The sequence below is a fragment of the Azolla caroliniana genome, unplaced genomic scaffold, assembly GCF_043228905.1.
Source record: "Azolla caroliniana isolate FFs.n. ecotype wild unplaced genomic scaffold, voAzoCaro1.0.p SCAF_10, whole genome shotgun sequence".
NCBI classification, from domain to species: Eukaryota; Viridiplantae; Streptophyta; class Polypodiopsida; order Salviniales; family Salviniaceae; genus Azolla; species Azolla caroliniana.
The window spans coordinates 11,067,501-11,085,860 of record NW_028230445.1 but is presented as its reverse complement, the minus strand read 5'-3'; the positions used below and the strand labels follow the sequence as shown (position 1 = coordinate 11,085,860).

At 41.5% G+C, this 18,360-nt stretch overlaps 2 protein-coding genes across 2 annotated transcripts; one reads left to right on the top strand and one right to left on the bottom strand.

Annotated features, from left to right (window-relative positions):
* The first annotated feature begins 8,351 nt into the window (after window positions 1-8,351).
* On the top strand, window positions 8,352-10,593 carry LOC147859028 (uncharacterized). Its single transcript, XM_087326483.1, has 2 exons — window positions 8,352-9,067; window positions 9,343-10,593. Exons 1-2 carry the CDS (start codon window positions 8,429-8,431, stop codon window positions 10,054-10,056), a joined length of 1,353 nt encoding a protein of 450 aa, XP_087182609.1. The 5' UTR covers window positions 8,352-8,428; the 3' UTR covers window positions 10,057-10,593.
* A 1,567-nt stretch (window positions 10,594-12,160) lies between these two features.
* LOC147859027 (endoplasmin homolog) lies at window positions 12,161-17,390 on the bottom strand. The gene is made up of 17 exons (XM_087325783.1): window positions 17,260-17,390; window positions 16,770-16,890; window positions 16,472-16,625; window positions 16,291-16,371; window positions 16,069-16,180; window positions 15,858-15,984; window positions 15,593-15,731; window positions 15,377-15,500; window positions 15,267-15,305; window positions 14,897-15,030; window positions 14,597-14,809; window positions 14,358-14,517; window positions 14,084-14,216; window positions 13,748-13,898; window positions 13,229-13,633; window positions 12,662-12,862; window positions 12,161-12,550 (listed from the first exon to the last, which is right to left on the bottom strand). The coding sequence occupies exons 1-17, from the start codon at window positions 17,327-17,329 to the stop codon at window positions 12,446-12,448; spliced, it is 2,469 nt and encodes an 822-aa protein (XP_087181909.1). The 5' UTR covers window positions 17,330-17,390; the 3' UTR covers window positions 12,161-12,445.
* Between the last annotated feature and the right edge of the window lie 970 nt (window positions 17,391-18,360).

The window sequence follows — 18,360 nt, the reverse complement described above, 5'->3', positions numbered from 1 at the left end:
CTAGTGATGGCCTTAGTACACGGAACAAAATGTGCCATCTTCGTATATCGATCGACGACGGTTAAGATAGCATCGAACCCCTGCGAGACCGGCAGATCTGTGATAAAATCAAGACAAATAGACTGCCACGGCTTACTTGGAATCGGTAAGGGTTCCAACAAGCCATATGGATGGTGTCGTGGCATCTTTGCTCGGCAGCAAGCATCACAGGTCCGAACGTAGTCATCGACAAAACGGCGCATGTGGGGCCACCAAAAAGATCGATGCACTAGCTCCAACGTCTTAGTACTATCGAAATGTCCCACCGTATGGGTGTCGTGACAATGTTGGACGATTTGAAGGCGACAGGAGCAATCGGGGACATATACGCGCTTTTTAAAGAATAACAAACCATCATGATATTCGAATTGTCGGTAGTCAATACCTGGTTGTTCAGACTGAGAATAGGATGCCCGAGAAGTATCAATGTGCACCAGGATGTTTTGAGCAAAACTATCTGTCTTCAAGTTTGCACGTATGTCATCGGTAATCTGTGAATCCATCGGGGTGTGAAAAATCCGCATCGTGTGCAATCATGTTGGTCCCAAGATTACTTGCTTTTGATTATCAAATGTTGGATCACCAGGACGAGGTGCAAGATATGAATGCCGTGATAGTGCATCGGCTTTTCCTTGCTGCTTCCCCCGTCGATATGTGATTTTGAAGTCGAAACGCGTGAGGAATTGCGCCCACCGAGCTTGCCGTCGATTTAGTACACGTGCGTTCTGGAAATAAGCAAGATTTTTATGATCACTAAAGACAACGACCTGATGTGGAGAGCCCTCTAAGAAATGCCGCCATTGCACAAATGAATCCACGATGGCTAATAACTCCTTGTCATGTATTTCGTAGTTGATTTCCGCAACATCGAATTTGCGCGAATGGAAAGCCACCGGATGCAACTCTTCTTTATCTCCTTGTTGAGAAAGGATGCTCCCGAGGGCGAAATCTGAAGCATCGACCTCCATGATGAATGGTTTGCTAGTATCCACATGAGCTAGAATCAGTGCTGATGTAAAGGCTTTCTTAAGATGCCGAAAAGCCATATCTACTTCAATGGACCAAAGAAATGCTTGGCCCTTCTTCGTAAGTTGTGTGAGGGGTAAGATAATCTTCGAGTAATCCTGTATAAACTTACGGTAGAAGTTAGCAAAACCTAGAAAACATTGTACATCTCGTACCGACCGTAGAATTTGCCACTCTAGTATAGTTTGGACTTTAGCTGGATCCATGGCGATGCCCTTTGAGGAGATGACGTAGCCTAGAAATTCCACTTGCTTGCAGTCAAAGCTACATTTTTCTAGCTTGGCATAAAGACCATTCTCGCGGAGTCGCTTTAGTACTAATAGTACATGAGAATCGTGCTCTTGCTGGGTCTTCGAATAAATCAATAGATCATCAAGATAGATGATCAAACAGATATCCAAGAGGTCTCTGAATATATCATTTGCCATGTGTTGGAAGACTGCGGGTGCATTGGTTAGGCCGAACGGCATAACAGTATACTCGAAATGCCCATACCGCGTGCGAAAGGCGGTCTTCCATTCATCTCCCGGTTGGATCCGCACAAGGTTATACGCTCCTCGTAGATCGATTTTGGTATAAAACTTGGCACCATTAACTCGCTCTAAAAGACTTGATATAAGAGGAAGTGCATACCTATTCCGGATGGTGACCTTATTCAATCCGCGGTAATCAACGACGAGACGAAGTGAGCCATCTTTCTTCTTGACAAAGAAGATGGGTGCACCGGCTGGAGATTTCGAATGACGGATGAACCCGCTTGCCAAGTTCTCCTCTATGTAGGCTCGAAGGACTTCTAACTCGGTGGGTGACAAGTTGTAAATTGGTCCCCATGGTGGCTCGGTTCGTGGTTGTAAATCGATGGGACAGTCATAGGGATGGTGATGAGGAAGGGTACCGACTTTTACCTTGTCAAATACATCGGCATAAGGATGATATTTGTTGGGAGACAGGTCCCTCCGGATGGGAAGGGAGAAGACTAGTGCCAATGAACAAGCTCAACCGAGGCCGAAATCAGATGAGGAGTACCCGGCTACGGAGAGCCGGATGATACAAACCCGGTGAAGACCGGATGAGGAGTACCCGGCTACGGAGAGCCGGATGGTGCAGACCCGGTATGAACCGGATGAGGAGTACCCGGCTACGGAGAGCCGGATGATACAGACCCGGTGAAGACCGGATGAGGAGTACCCGGCTACGGAGAGCCGGATGGTGCAGACCCGGTGAGAACCGGATGTAGAGACATATTCGTAAATATGTTTCTGAGAGTCCATCGAGGCTATATTTGTAAATAGCCGAAAAGTCATATTAGTATAAATATGACTTAGGGCAAACTTTTAGTTGTAGTTGTTGTAGTTGTTAATTTTTCTTGTTGGTGCAAGGAGAAGAAGAGCGAGCACGTAAGAGTGTACAGAGAGAGAGAGAGAGAGAAAGAGGTCGCTGCCTCTGTTGTAACCGCCGCCTATGGCGAAGATCGTGAGCACGAGGTCGTTGCCTCAGTGAACTCACTGTTGTACATTCTAACATAGCGATAGTTTGCAGCCTGTGGGTTGCCGTGGTTTTTCCCCTAGTTTGGGGTTTTCCACGTAAACATCTTGTGTACTCTTCTCCTCTTTGTGTCGTGTTTTTCATTTCCCGTTTTCTGTGTATGATCCTAAGCTCGGTTGTGGCCGAGCGTTGCGTACAGGGAGCGTTCAGTTCCCGTCAATATTTTGCCGGAAGTTGTACTGAGGAGTTTTTCTTAATAGTGCTGGAAGGATGTACTGATATTGCAAATAGGAACATTGCCTCCTTGTGTCCTTCTTCGCGTAATTGATGGAGTGAAATGGTCGAAACTCAGTGAGTAGATTCTTGGGGTGGTCGATATCGGACTTCTCTTGTTCTCCAATCTATGGCTGGATTATGTAATTCAAACCAAGGTAATCCTAGGACAATGGGATGCTCTGGACTACTAATTATATTAAATGATATTACACACACAAAACTACCTAGGACAACTTGAACGGGTTCTGATTCTTCTACAATATTCCCGGAAGCAATGGGACGACCATCAATGACTACTACAGATGCGGGACAAGGAAGTTTTCTTAGGGATATCTGAGAAGCTTGGGCAAAATTTCGATCCATGAAACAGGAATTAGCTCCGGAATCTAAGAGTGCTAGGACGGGTACTGGGGGAGTACTTTTAGTACTAACAATGACTTGGGCTAGGAACACATTGCTAACTTGCTTGGAAGGAATGGAACCACTAATGGGCTGTACAGATCTAGGGCTGTTGTCCAACCAAACGGCTCCTATTTTGGCTGGACTCAATCGTTTAACTCTTCATCTAATTGACTAAGGATTTCAAATTTGTTTGAGATACTTGGGCTATTAGTACTATGAATACTATCTGACACTCTATTAGTACTATTAATACTATTAGACACTCCGAAGGGAAGAATTGACTCGGGTTTAGTACAAGCGACGATTTGATTTACCTGTCTTCTTGGCCTATGGGGACAATTGATGGCGATATGCCCTGGTCCACCGCAATAAAGGCATAATTGATTGGCACGTCGTCGTTGCTTTTCTTCTTCCGATAACGGGCCGCGTCGATGCATGGTGTCGATCTCCATCGGTGTCGGAATATTGGCTTGAGGTACATCGCGTGCAAACGGTTTAGCCGTGACTGAGGCGTATGTGGGTTCCGGCCGAGAGTGTGGTATTTGTAACTGACGCTCCGAACGTCGTTCGAAAAGGCGGTTGTCACATCGGACCGCTCGACTGATTGCCTCCGTAAGAGACTTTGGTTCTTCGTGGAAGGTTAAAAGCAGATCTTTGACATCATTGCGCAAGCCGTAGCGAAACTGCTCCATGAGGGCCTGATCATCCTAGGGAATATCTGAGGCGAGTAGACGGAAATCCGCCGCGTAGGCAGAGGCTGGACGATCGCCTTGACGCAATCTTTGGATCTTGTTGATCGTCATCCTAATGATGTCGGTATCTCCAAAGCAGGCTTTAAACTCACCAATAAAATCTTCAAAGTTATTAAGCAAGGGTGATTGTTTTTCTAGAAGCTGAGCGAACCATGCCAAGGATGAGCCGCTAAGTAACGGGCCTATTAGGCCGACTCGAGATGCATCAGTGGGATATCGGGAAGGATGCATCTGGATGACTAAGCGTACCTGATTAAGGAATCCCCAGAATTGTGATCGCGTTCCATCAAATTTCACAGGAAGTCCAATCTTGGGCTCTTTATGAAATCCTTGGGGACTTGATCCTTGTTGTTGCAACGCTGCTTCGAGTTGTTGTACCCGTAATGCTAATTCCCCATGTTGTTGTTGCGTTTGTTGTTTTTCGAGAGCGATTTGTTGCAGATCCCCTATCAACCGTTGGTTTTCTTGTTCCAGGGCAACAAACTTTTCTCTTAGGCACTGTAACTCGGAGAAAACAGATTGATATTCTTGGGCGCTAACAATAGCCATAGTATAGGGAAAAGGGTAGGAGGATGAGGGAGAACGACAAGTAGGCTGGAGGAAAGGACAAATTGGTTCAAACTGTCAGGAATAGTACTAAAGCAGAGATGGAATTAGTACTAAGAAGAGCAGTACTATTAGTACTAAGAGGACGAGACTGCGTAAGATTCCCAAGAGAGGAAGTGAGAAGAGGAGAGAGAGAGAGAGATAGCGAGGATGAGAGAGAGAGAAAGATGATGACAACAGCTAATATATTATGTGAAAAGATAAGTACAAAGCGGCTGAGAGGCTTAAGACTGGCGTTGAACCAATTTGGTTCAACATAATGCCTAGTGCCTTCTTTTATAGTGTTGTCAGGAGTAATCTTGAAACTTCTAGAATGTTCCAGAGAAATCTGGAATATACATTACTTTCTTATAATAAAACATAAATGAAAATAATATCTTATGAATTACAATAGATGGTGTGATGGTTAAGAGCTCGACCCATATACCATAAGGTCATGGGTTCAAGTCTTGCCCTATCATGACAGCCGACAGTAACATTGTCGAGCACGGAGGCTGAATATCGAGGGGCGACTATTATTACGTGCGAAGTCATTTGGCTGAAGCGGCTATTACGGGATCTGCATGTGGGGGTGTCCGATCCGACGACGATCTACTGTGATAACCTCAGCAGCATCCAACTTGTGAAAAACCTCATCTTTCACGCCCGGACCAAGCACATTGAGGTGCACTATCACTTTGTCTGCGAGCGTGGCCTTTCAGGTGAAGTCGAACTGGTGTATGTTCTGACGGATTGTCAGGTTGCCGACATCTTCGCCAAGCTCCTTGGTGTCGACAAGTTGTGGAATTTCTTGGGTGAGCTTGGGTTGCATCACCTCGACACGTCGAACTTGAGGGGGAGAAAGGAAGAACAGGAACAAGAGTGTGGAAGGAGCGGAATTGACCGAGACGTGGAGTCGGATAAAGAATTCAATTTTGAGGCCGGCTGAAAAAGCTGAAGAAGGGAGCAAGGGTCGTAATCTTAGGGAAGGGCCGAAGACAGCCGAACAAGGAGTAGGTAAGGCCAAGACCAAGACGTGGTCTGACATTGTCAAAGGCCTAAAGGCTAAAGACGAATTGGAGACAACCAATTTGGATGAAAGTGGAATTGAATCGGAAGAGACCGATTCAATCGAAATGTTCGATTTGGACATCATGAATCGACTGAGGGCCAAGCGGAGGAAAGGGTAGCAGAAGAGGCGCCAACACTGTGATAGCAAAGGAGCTGAGAAGGGCCAAACGAGCAGACAAGCCGACCGAAAGGGTCGAGGCGCGCGGAATTGAACAAGTCGAGGAGCGCGAGCAAGGCGTGAAGCCAGGAGAGCCGGAGTGAAGATCCGGAGGAACATGTAGAACTTCAAGTTGAGCTTGAGGGGGAGTGTTGAGAGACAAGCTCAACATTGGGTGTGTAACCCAATGCGTAGATTGGGTGCGTAAAACAGTACGCATAACATGGTCGTATCGGTGCGTAAACCGAAAGGCCGTTAGTATGGTATTCCTCGTAAGGAATAATTTTGGGAGTTAGTGTAGTAGGCTCATTTATGAGCAGTCAAGTACTGTCAGTACTTGTGTCAGCCCGATAGTCACGGCTTGTATAAAAGGTGCTCACTGAGCACGAAATATGTACAGAGTGTCATTATTTTGAAATAAAGTTGAGTTGTCTTCTCTCTCTCTCTATGTCTTTCCCTCTCCATCTCCATCTCTACGTTTTCTGTGTTTTACCAAACTATCATTCTCCGAACTATGTACTCTGTGTTTCGCATACACTTCCGCACATGTATTCTTTTACACCTAGCAAGGGTAAAGTCGAGCTTGCTAGATGAAGAGGCGCATCAGAAAGACAAGGAAGTGATCTCCAACCCAAAAGCCTTGATTTCCAAATCCAACACACAACGAGGGAGCAACCGGAACCAGAGTCCCCAAAACCGTGAAAAGTCAGGGACAAGGTCAAAGTCAAGGGGGAGGCCTACTTGCTTCTATTTTGGGAAGTTAGGGCACTTCCAGATGAACTGTCAACATTTTCGGAAAGAGAAAGGGATCGACGGTGCCGATTCGAAGAAGAGTTCCGACCAGAAAGGTCCGGATCAGAAAGGAACGTCGGCGATCGTGAGAAGTGAAGAAGAACTATTGCTCATCACCGAGGAGAATGAGTTAAATCTTGTTGGCGATGAGACAACGTGGGTTGTCAATTCCGGAGCATCGTTCCACCTGACACCGGACCGGAAATGCTTCTCGTCCTATAGAGGCGGAGATCTCAGCTATGTCCAGATGGGGAATGAAGGTACATGCCAAATTGTCGGCAAAGGAGATGTGTTGTTGACAACATCAACCAGATGCAAGTTGTTGTTGAAGGATGTCCGACATGTTCCAGAGGTTCGATTGAACCTGATATCAGCCGATCGGTTAGATGATGAAGGCTACACGAGTAGAATCCGGAACGGAGCCATGAAGTTCAGCAAAGGGAGCTTGATTGTGGCTCAAGCCTGGAATATCAACACACTGTACTTGATGCATGCCCATATATGCCGGGAAGAAGTGAACGTAGCAACTGACATTGCCGGTGAGCTGTGGCACAAGAGATTGTGTCATATGAACCAGAAGGGGATGAGAAGACTTGTTGAAGTTAACCTCATTCCGGAAGTTCTTGTGTGCCGACTCCAACGCTACTTCATTCGCTCCTTCGACATAGCTCCAGTATCCATGCCCAACTAGGTACTAGTGCATCTTGTATGACCAAGACGTGTAGTTATTTCTGTCGAGCTTCTCCGTTAAAAGTGAGCTAGCCATTCCTCTGCCCATTTCCTTCTTCTATCTGTTCTTTACAGGAAGTTAGGTTTTCGTCTATACGGTGTTTTTTGTCAGCAGCAAAGGATTTTCAACCCTCACGCTCTGACACCATGTAAAAGCTAATATGCAGAAGTGTAGACAAACTGGCTTAGCCAGATAGCAATAGAAAAACAGAGACAAGGTTTAATGGAAAGCTTGAGAATACACAGTACGCGGGAGAGACAGAGAGAGCAAAACATAAACTCAATTTCAAAAACAATAAACACTTTGTACATACAATGTGCTCATTGAGCACTTTTATATGAGTCCTTAAAAGGACTGACAGAAGTACTGACATGTACTTCAATGCTCGTACCGAGCTACTGACACTAACTCCTAAAAATATGCCTATGTACTAGGCTAGGATCATAGGCCTCTAACAACCTACCGGTTACACTAAGATCCAGACACTGATCCGGCTCTTGGCTTATTCAGTCGATTCGCATCATGTTGAGCTTGCTCGCTCAACAAAATTGTTAGTACCACGCATCCTTTAGTGGTGTTTCAAGCTACCGTCTCCATAACTCCTTTGGAGATGATATGCCAATCTCTTTCTTTGATACATAGAATTAAGACAACACACATACACATACATATACATGTAGCAATCGGCAACAATTTGGTTTGAACCGATCCGAACAACGAAACCCCAGCTTAATGGTTTAAACGGTTCCGTTAAGTTCAAGCACAAGTTTTTGTAAATGGTTTGGTTTCGGGGTTTAATGATGTGGTTCGAACCTTTATCGGTTTAAACTGCTTAGGGTTTTGACCTACCTTCAATTTTTATAATTAAAATATGGAAATTTGACCTAACTTCAAAAAAAAATTAAACGGTTTGAGTTTGACACTCTAGAACCGAACCGAACCGTTGTCAATTGCTATATGTATACTAATACATAGTTGTGTCCTTTGTTCCTTGAACATGGCAGAACAGAACTGAAGAAAGCAAAAGAAAATAGAAAGGAAAAGACGGAAACAGTGCGGAACAGAAGAGAAGAAGACGAAGGAACACACAGAGAGAGAGAGAGAGAGAGAGAGATGGATCGACAGAGGAGCAGTGATAGGATGCAATACTCACACCACGATTTTGGCAGAGATGGGTATGAATATCATCAACATAAGCTGTTACACGATGATGGCGCCATGTCCATGTCCATGTCCATGCCCATGCCCAGCCTATCCACAGGACAAGGATTCTATACAGTCGAGTCTTTACAAGGCGTCTCTGCCGTTCCTCCTCGCTTTATACCACACCCACACCCTCACCCTGGACCATATGCCAAAGTAGAAGAAGAAGGAGCAGATGATGAAGAACGTAGCAGACATATGCGGCGTAATGGGTATTATCACGTCAATCAACTTTCTATTCCTCCTACAGGAACAATGGATGGAAGAAGCCAGTTGTCGTCGGCCTTTGTGATGCATCCTCCTCGGCCCCCACCCCCCTCCCTATTCTGTCATCCTCGTCCTTTTGTCCCAGACCCAAGGATTCTCCCGCTTCACACTCAGCAAAGAGAGAATTTACATCGACAGAATATCCACCGAGAAAATATCCGTAGAGAGAATATCGTTGAACGCCCTCCTCGTCGGTGGGGTCCATCACTGCCTCCTCCTCCTCCTTGGACTTTTGAGCACCAAAGAACAGATATGCGGCATGATCGAAGCCATTCCCGTCAGGTTATATTCTATCTTTTCTTTTTGTGGTATTCATATTTTCTCTTTCAAGTTTTGCCTTCCCATTGTATGGATGGCTGGTACATGAATCATATGCCCTAAGCCTGTGCCATATTGGGTAGTCTTATCAATATGGTTCGGGATGGAGACAAAAGAAAAAGTACTATTGCTACATGGAAATCTGAGTACTGGAATTTTCTGCTTCGACTCCATGATTAGAAAGTATATTATCACAAGTGTAGGGTTTGTTACTGATTCTGTGAAATGACATGGTGCAGAGGCCGAAGCCGAAAACACAATATCCGAAGGTGGCGATCTCAAAAGGAAAAGCATTTGGTCCAGATGCTTCAGCTAATGTGGCAAAGGTAGTGGCTGTTCGTCAACGGGGTCGTCATACTGATGAAAGCTTGGACAAACATGTGACTAGAAAGCGGCATAAAAAGCAACCAGATAATGAGAAGCATGTAGAGAAACCTAATAATGAGAAAGATGTAGAAAAACCTGATAATGAGAAGAATGTAGAAAAAGCCAGTAAAGATGAAGCGGAAAAGCTGCGACAAGAGTATATAGAGCATAGAGAGCCTAAGGGTATGAACAGATATGAAGCCAAAATCACCGATGAAGAAGTTGTAATCCAAGGAGACGATGTTAAGAATATGTACACAAATGAGGGAAATAATGTTAATAATAAAGTGGTGAAAATGATGGCGCTAAATGAATTGAAAAGTGAAGTAGCACAGATGGTTGTAGAAAGTGATGTAATAATGGAAGGAAAAGAAACTATCTTAGCCGGAAATGACATAACTGCTGTTTGTGCTTCATCTAAAACCGAGAAGATGATAGCGGATGTAACTGATGTAGCTTTCGTTCGTGCTTCAACAGAAACTAAAGAAATAGTGGTTGACAAGGCAACAATTGGTGTAACAAATGCAACCATTGCTATTGCTTCAGCTGAAACTAAAGAAGTAGTGATCAAGGAAACCGACGGTTGATGAGTGTAACCATGGTTAGTGCTTCAGCTGATAGAAAAGGAAGCAATGATAGAGGAGATTGATAAGGGGCCAGTTGATGTAACTGACGTGCTGGAGACCCCATTTAAAAACAAAAACAAAGCCATATCATTAAACCTCCAAAATAAGATGTGGTTTTGAAGAAGAAAAAATCAGAAGAGTTAAAAAAAAAACCAGAACAGTTTTCAGCGGGCAATTGTTTAGAAAGAGTTGAACCCAAGGAAAAGCACTTATTAAGCCTTTTTAGAACATAGAGGTGAGAGATATTTTCCTAATGTGAAGAAAGATCAATCAGCCCTATTAGGGTTTTTCCTAGATTATTGTGTCTCACCTTATTGGCTTTCTTCGATGCCTTGGTTTTTTATGAGGTGCATTTTGTGCTTTGGAGTATTCCATGGCCAACTTTTAACTTTCTGTCATATACGAAAGGAGATCTTGTTCTCCATGACTCATTTGTTTTTTGTAAAACTTTGTATGGGAGCCAAGACCCTATGTATAAAGAAGGGTATTTTCAAACTATTAATGTGTAAATAGTAGTAAGTGTGGCTGCCAAGTATGTATTTTCTGCGTGAATGCTGGACCTATATGTGAGAATTGATTTTATATATATATAAGGTAACTGTAATTTATCCTGCAATAAATCATCAGGCTTGTTAAAAGACATTTTATTGGAGGTAGTCATGTTATGAGTAATAGACTTTTGTTTTTTGAGACTATGGTAAAGATTTCATTGTGTTTTTATGTTTCCAGAGCTTGAAGGCTTTGTATTTCTTGAAAGAAAAGAGTGCGTTGATTTGTCTTCAAGATGCATTTAAAATTCTATGAAAGCAGGCCTAATTTAATGGTTGAATTTTATATGACTCCTATTTGTATTCATGCTTAGGGTAGGTTTACCTTTTTTATTGTAATTTTTATTTTTGCACATGTGAGACATGCGCATAGATCTTTCAAGCAATTCCTGGAGCTTTGCATGGATCCGGTTAATGCATGTCGATCTTTCTATTACAAGAGAAGGTTAATAGTATCTACAATGAAAAGCCCTAGGGAGGTTCTCTTACAAGAGAAGTTTGATAAACCCTTTGAGAGTTTGAGATGAATCTTTCCATATATTTTAAACACCAATTGAAAGGCTATCTATCATAGGACAAAACTGTGTTTGGACTACATAAAACGCGTTTCAAAAATGCAAAAGAGCAATTGAAAAACCTTAGAGAATTTGAGATGAATCTTTCCAGATATTTAAAAGACCAATTGGAAGACTATCTAAGGAGCATGAATAGAAAGAATAATTATTTCTGTAAACCCTAGTTTTTTTCTTTTGTGCTTGTTTTATTATTAGATTGCCAACATTACTAATACATATATTATGTCATTAGGCAGTGCCAAAATTAATTTCGAGTGTCTCAAAACACATTATAATGTTGATCTAAAGTCTATTCAATCACTAATTACCTACTGAATCCCATGTTTAGCCATTAATCCTGTCCACAGTCACCATCCACCTTTCCATCTACTAAGAGAATAACTTGCTAATCACTTCATCAAATTGCCAATTGACTGCTTGATTCCATGATGAATCGTACCCATCACCCCCAATTCCATCATTAATCACTTCCTTTCCATCCTTGATCACCACATTTCATAGCTAGTAACTCTGTTAAATCAGTAATGACTCCAATATTCAATTGCTAATCAAATATCATCTGTTGACTGCTCAATTAACCAATCAGTCCACTAAATATTTACATATACCCCCACCAATCAATGTACATTGATCATCACATAAAAATTATGAAAATAATTTCAACACCAATCTGACCTCTTCTCATATATACAAGTGTTTATTTTAGACCTGTTTTCCAATTGTTTCAACTAGTTCTATATATTGTAATGTATTTCTGTAATTTTTTCTGTTAAACCCTACTTTTATAATATAAACATATTAATCATGTTTCAAGAGGATAATTCAAAAATCATAAACTATGAATGTTGGGATATGAGGTTTCAGCTAGTGTTAGATGCCTTTATAGTGTTTCTTGAGCTCATTTGATGAGAATATAACCAAAAGATGTCCGAAATGCCTCGAGACAAGAACCTGGAAAGATCCAGGGTTTATATTGTAGACTTTGAACTGCCTATGGCAAGTACCAGACGGAACGTTTCATAGAAGCATATTCAGAGACAATCTCACAATGTTTAATCTCTTCTCTACTTCCCCCAACTTTCACAGTAGTAATTTGCTTACTTGCCAGTTCAAAGACAACCTAACATCTGGACAACAACTGATGATTTGGGGTAAACAAAACCTGTAAATGCATCATTATAGTTAGTGCCTCCTCTTTTTCTTCTTTAGTTTGCAAGAGATAAAATATCAAAGCTCCTCATTATAGTGCTCTTCTTCCTCAATTGTGGAGGTAGTTGTTGTCGCCTCTTCTTGCACGGATGATTCATTATCTTCACCATCAAAAGCCTCCGCCTAAACAGAATCCAGAACACAATGAGGTTAAATACAAAAAAACAAATTGATCTCGAGGGGATCATCTTCTTATAGATTTCAATTCATAATAACACCTGAATATTTACTTACATTCTGATCCTCATTGGGTGTTTCAGCTATCTCTTCTATCTCCTCCTCTTCATCTATGGTTGCATTTGGACTAACATTAAGAGAGGTCCTCATTACTGAATAGACCTGACTAGCAAAATATTTTGGATCCTCCAGTAGAAATCCACTCTCGAGTAATGCAGTTTGATAGATAAGCTTTGCCGTCTGATGTGCTACCATATCCTGCAATAAAACCTCAGAGACTTAGCAATAGACATGGAAAACAAAATATTCTCTCTCAGATACATCATTATTATAAAAATATTTGTTATTGCATTGCTGTAGTTTTATTAACATCGTCATTAAACCTAGAGCTACAATGATTATAAATAACTTCTTTAGTTTTCACTTGTGCACCCCCAAAACTCTTCCAGTCTCTCTCTCTCTCTCTCTCTCTCTCTCTCTCTCTCTCTATATATATATATATATATATATATATATATATATCGTGATGACCTACTAACTCAGAGGACACTAATAAACCTATCTGTATTTCTATGTATGTCAGATGAACAAGGAGAATGTAAGCAGAATGACAAATGCGTTAACCTCAGAATCTTGAGCAACTCTATCTCGCAATTCTTTCACGATCGGATGTCTTGGATTGATCTCCAAAACCCTCTTCCCACGCATGTAGCTCTGTTTGCTAGCATCACTGAGAGTCTGGGATTGCATTATCCTCTCCATGTTTGCACTCCAACCATATTTAGAAGTAACTACCACACCAGGTGTATCTGCTAAGCGGTTGCTAATCTTCACGGAATCAACATTTTCACTTGCCAGCAGATCTTTCCACCAGTTAGTTAGAGCTTTGAATGATTCCTTGATTTCCTTCAGTTTGGAATCTTTACCCAGCTTCAATCCTTCCTTAGACACGTTCTGGAACTTCTTATCTTCATAGTCCATCAGATATTGCATGAGGTACTCATCCACTGGGTCGGTGAAATAGATGACCTATTCAAGTTAAACAGGAATATTCCTCAGCAAACTTCAGATAATCAAAATTCACAAACAGATAGCTTTACATCATGAAGCAGCCATCAGTAAGAGCAATCAAGTCATGTATACCTCGTAGCCTTTCTTCTTTAATTGTTCCAAAAAAGGTGAGTTCTCTAGCTGCTCTTTGTTAGTTCCAGTGATGTAGTAGATGTCCTTCTGGTTGGGCTTCATGCGAGAAATATATTGGTCTAATGATGCGAGCTTATCTCCGGACTTGGTACTGAAGAGGACACATGCATACAAAATAATTAACCATTTGTATATTGGTTTAATGATGGAAAAGCTAATCTCCAGACTTAGTACAGAACAAAAAACACACCATTTGTAAACAATTGTATCAAAGAATGAACGGCAAAATGTCTTAATTTCCCTTGCTTGATATCATGTACTGTGTACAGCACGTACCTATGGAATCTAAGTAGCTTTGCAAGACGGTTTCTGTTGGTTGCATCCTCAATAATCCCAAGCTTAATGGATTTCCCAAACTCTTTCCAAAAGTTGGCGTATTTCCCTCGGTTCTCATCTTCACCTGCTGTCTCTGCAAGAAATTCAAGAGAAATACTCTGGGAAGTTAAACAACAAGATGAGAGTAAATTGATCTTAATTCAGCACAATCAAATTCATGCCTAAATATCTGGCTACGATTCCTTAAGAGAACAGAAAGACATCAATTACATACCCTCCTTTTCATCAGACTCCTCAGGATCATCTTCGGCTATCCGACGTATCATATCTAAGGCTTTCCTCACAAGCTTTTTCTTTATTGTCTTCAAACTGTCATGCTGTTGAAGCATCTCACGAGAGACATTAAGAGGCAATGTATCTGAATCAACAATACCCTGCACAAGGAAACAGAAATTGGGCATAGATCGATATCACATAAGAGTTTTAAATGTATATTGAATACTAGCAATATACCTTCAAGAATGCAAGATATTTCGGTAGAAGTTCATCAAATTCTTCAGAGATGAAGACACGCCTAACATAAAGCTTCAAGAAAGACTTGTTACTGTAATAGTTCTCATAAAGATCGTGAGGAGCCTTAGGTGGAACAAACAGAACTGCTTTGAATTCAACATCGCCCTCAGCATTAAAATGAGACCATGCCAGAGGCTTTTCTCCACTCAAATCCTGTCAAAATGATAAAAAATTCAAGATCATACTCCTTCGAAAGGTAGCTTGAAAATCATTTAGGACTGGACATCAATGACCACATACCTTGGCAATAGAATGGAAAAAACTCGAATACTCCTCATCAGATATCTCCTTTGGGCTTCTTAGCCAGATAGCCTTCACATCATTCAGAAGTTGCCAATCCCAGGTGGTTTCTTTCACTTTCTTTGTTTTTGGCTCTGCCAAATTAACCAACACAAAAATAAAATTCAATATAAAGGCTACACATACAGACAGACAGACAGACAGACAGACAGACATGCGTATGTGTATACGTATGAGTATGAGTATGTGCGTGTGGATGTGGGTGTGGATGTGAACACACACACATATTATATATATATTTGTCTGATTCAAATCAACTCAATATTGATCTGAATTGTTTCATTAATGAGATACACAAATGAAAACTCACCGGTTTGCGTATCTTCTTCAGTTTCTTCATCCTCGGTGGCTGATAATCAAAGACATAATAATAAGATACCATGTAAGAAGTATTTTTCATTCAAGACTAGCTTTAGAAACCTGTCTTCTCTTCCTCATTTTCTGAAATTTCGTCAGCATCAGCCTCAACTTCGACATCTATCTCCTTGCTTGACCACAGATATATGGGAAAATTGATGAATTCCGAATACTTTTGTACAAGGTCCTGTACATTGTAACATTCACACAAGCATCACGATCAAGGGTTGGGCATTATTACTTTGGATTGATGAGAGGAGGCGAAATTGAATCACTAACTTTGAGTTTCTCCTCTTGCAAGTATTCTGCAGCTTCCTCTTTCAAGTGAAGCCTGATTTCCGTACCTCGTCCAAGAGATTCGTTCTCTGTATCTTCAGAAACAGCAAAGGCCCCATCGGCCTTGGATTCCCATATATATCTACAGTAAACAGTGATGCATTCATTAGAACATATATTTAAGTATTACAACATACATTCTTCTACCTACGTACTGGGACATATATTCAAGTTATTCAGCACCACAATATGTGAAAGGGAATTTTACTGTTTGTCATTATTGTGCTTGCTAATCACTTCCACATAGTCAGCAACAAGATAAACGGAGTAAAACCCAACTCCAAACTGCCCAATTAGATTGAGATCTCCACCTTTCTGCATCTGTTCTAGAAAGGCTGCAGATGACAATGATGGACATCGGATAATAGGAAGCTGCATAAAAAGACAATAATAATTCACATCATGGAGAAATAGAATACCGGATGTTCCAGACTTTGCAATCGTTCCGAGGTTCTTGACAAGGTCATCTTTAGTCATACCTATACCTCTGTCCCGGATCGCAAGCACCTTCTTGGCCTTGTCCAATTTGATCTAGCATAATTTGCCAAAAATGACAGTTCGTCCAAATTTGAAACCCCTCATATTTTAGAGAGAAAAGAAGACATTTGTAGATAAAATGGAGAAGAAGGAAAAGGACAAACCTGTATCTCTAATTTGGTATCATCCCCCTCACCCAAGACCTCCTTGTCTGTTAATGCCAAGAACCGAAGTTTGTCAAGTGCCTACAAGCAGACATAAAGAACCATCAATCCGTATAGCACTGAAATTCCCGAGGCATTTTGCTTTGAAGAGAAATAGCACCTAAAGAACGAAACGACCTACATCAGATGCATTCGATATGAGCTCTCGGAGGAATATATCTTTGTTGCTGTAGAGAGAATTGATGAGAATGTCCATCAACCTTGAAACTTCAGCCTGGAAAGGAAACTTTTCTGCCTTGGACCTGAAGGATCTTGCCGAAATGGATTCGGATTCTCTACAAGAAACATTGTAGATGTAGATATAATATCATAACATAATAAGAGCATACATGTATGTATGTGTGTGATAACATAGATCAGATTGTTTTCTATCAACAAGGTTCGTCTATACATGTGGGTGTCTGTGTGTATGTATTTACCTCTTGACAACCTCTGAGTCAGTGGATAGAGCATCAGGAATAGCTCCGAACCCATCCTCCACTCTTGGAAGGTCCCCATTACCTTCTGCTGCATCGATAGCAGTAACTGGAGCTACTGGAGCTGAAACAGAGAAGGGGGGGGGGGGGGGGGGGGGAGAAAAAACAGAGTTTTCCTTTTCAACAACAGAGATTGTATTCATCAATGGATTGGAAACGTAAAGACATATGGAAATAGTTAGAGATCTACTTCTCTAATTCGTATCTAAACCTAAAAACGTTTGACCTGTCTGTATAAATTAAAAGAAAGCAATGTGCGAGGCGCAATGGGATGCCAATGCGCACAAAACACATATAGACAGAAATGTGAATAGCCAAAGGGAGTTTGAGCTACTTTTTTTCTTCTTGACATTAACATATCCATCGAGCCAAAGAGCTATACAGATCACCTGAGAGAAAAGCAGAAAGAGAGAGAGAGAGAGAGGGCACTCACTGTGATGGTAGAGGAGTAGAAACGCAATGAGGAAGAAGAATGCAGGCGCGTAAGCAGAGGAGCTCCCCATGGATCCTGCCCACGATCGATGGTGTCCGTACTGAGAGCAGCAGCACAATGGCGATGATGACGAAGAAGAAGAGGAAAGAGTGAATCGAGTAGCAGTAGTAATAGGAGTGTTTGTTGGTCCTGCTCAGCTTCTGCTGCACAAGAGAAGAAGAAGAAGAAGAAGAAGAAGAAGAAGAAACCCAGATGGATGGATGGATGGATGGATTTAGTTCAATTGCTAAGGTTTTGTTCCCCAATGGAGACCATGAGGTCATGGGTTCAACCCCTACATTAAGATATATATATATATATATATATATGGAGTATGTACTAGAGAGGTGAGAAGTTGGGTTTTAAACCCAAGACTTAGTGCTAATAGTGTAACAACCTACCACTAGGGTAAAAAGCTAATTACGATTGGAGACTGGGAGTTCCATGGGTTCAACCCCTACATTCCATAGTGACATCCGGTAAAATTAAGAAATATCTATGGTTAATTAATATAGAGGTGAAATTTTGGGTTTCGAACCCAATCTTTCGTGCTAATAGTGTCATGCCTCTAGGGTAAACTACTTACAATAAATAAAAAAAGCACAGAGACAGAAAACTTAATAGATACAGTGAATGGGCTTTGGGTTTTTATTCAGACAAAATTGCAAGTGTCTCGAGTAATGTTGAATGGCAAAGTTACATCACATATTACCCTCACAACATTTGTTCGCCAAGTGCATATGCCCACTTGATCCCCCCATTGTTGTGTGTTATTTGTCACTCATCCCTTGTTGGTTTCGTTATCTCCACTTTCCTTATGAGACGAGGTGAGGAACCCCTGCTAGTTGGTAGAAAAAAGCATGCCATATGCTACCTAATCGGGTTCTTTATGAGTCTAAAGCATTACGGTTTTTAGGATGCATACATTCCCCCCACACCCACATACAAAAAAATTACCCATAAAAAATAACTATTTTATGGCTCAACCGTCAGGGTAAAAAAATGATCCAAAGGGAGGAGATATAGTCAAAATTGTAACAAGTTAAGATCCTATACCTTTTA

What these genes read in the sequence shown, in the direction of transcription:
- LOC147859028 (XM_087326483.1), top strand. Translation starts at nt 8,429, where the DNA reads ATGGATCGACAGAGGAGCAGTGATAGGATGCAATACTCACACCACGAT. An exon ending in ATCGAAGCCATTCCCGTCAG is followed by an intron (nt 9,068 to 9,342) that starts GTTATATTCTAT and finishes GACATGGTGCAG; the next exon opens with AGGCCGAAGCCGAAAACACA.
- LOC147859027 (XM_087325783.1), bottom strand. Translation starts at nt 17,329, where the DNA reads ATGGGGAGCTCCTCTGCTTACGCGCCTGCATTCTTCTTCCTCATTGCG. An exon ending in GACTCAGAGGTTGTCAAGAG is followed by an intron (nt 16,626 to 16,769) that starts GTAAATACATAC and finishes TGTTTCTTGTAG; the next exon opens with AGAATCCGAATCCATTTCGG. An exon ending in AAATGAGGAAGAGAAGACAG is followed by an intron (nt 15,306 to 15,376) that starts GTTTCTAAAGCT and finishes TTTGATTATCAG; the next exon opens with CCACCGAGGATGAAGAAACT.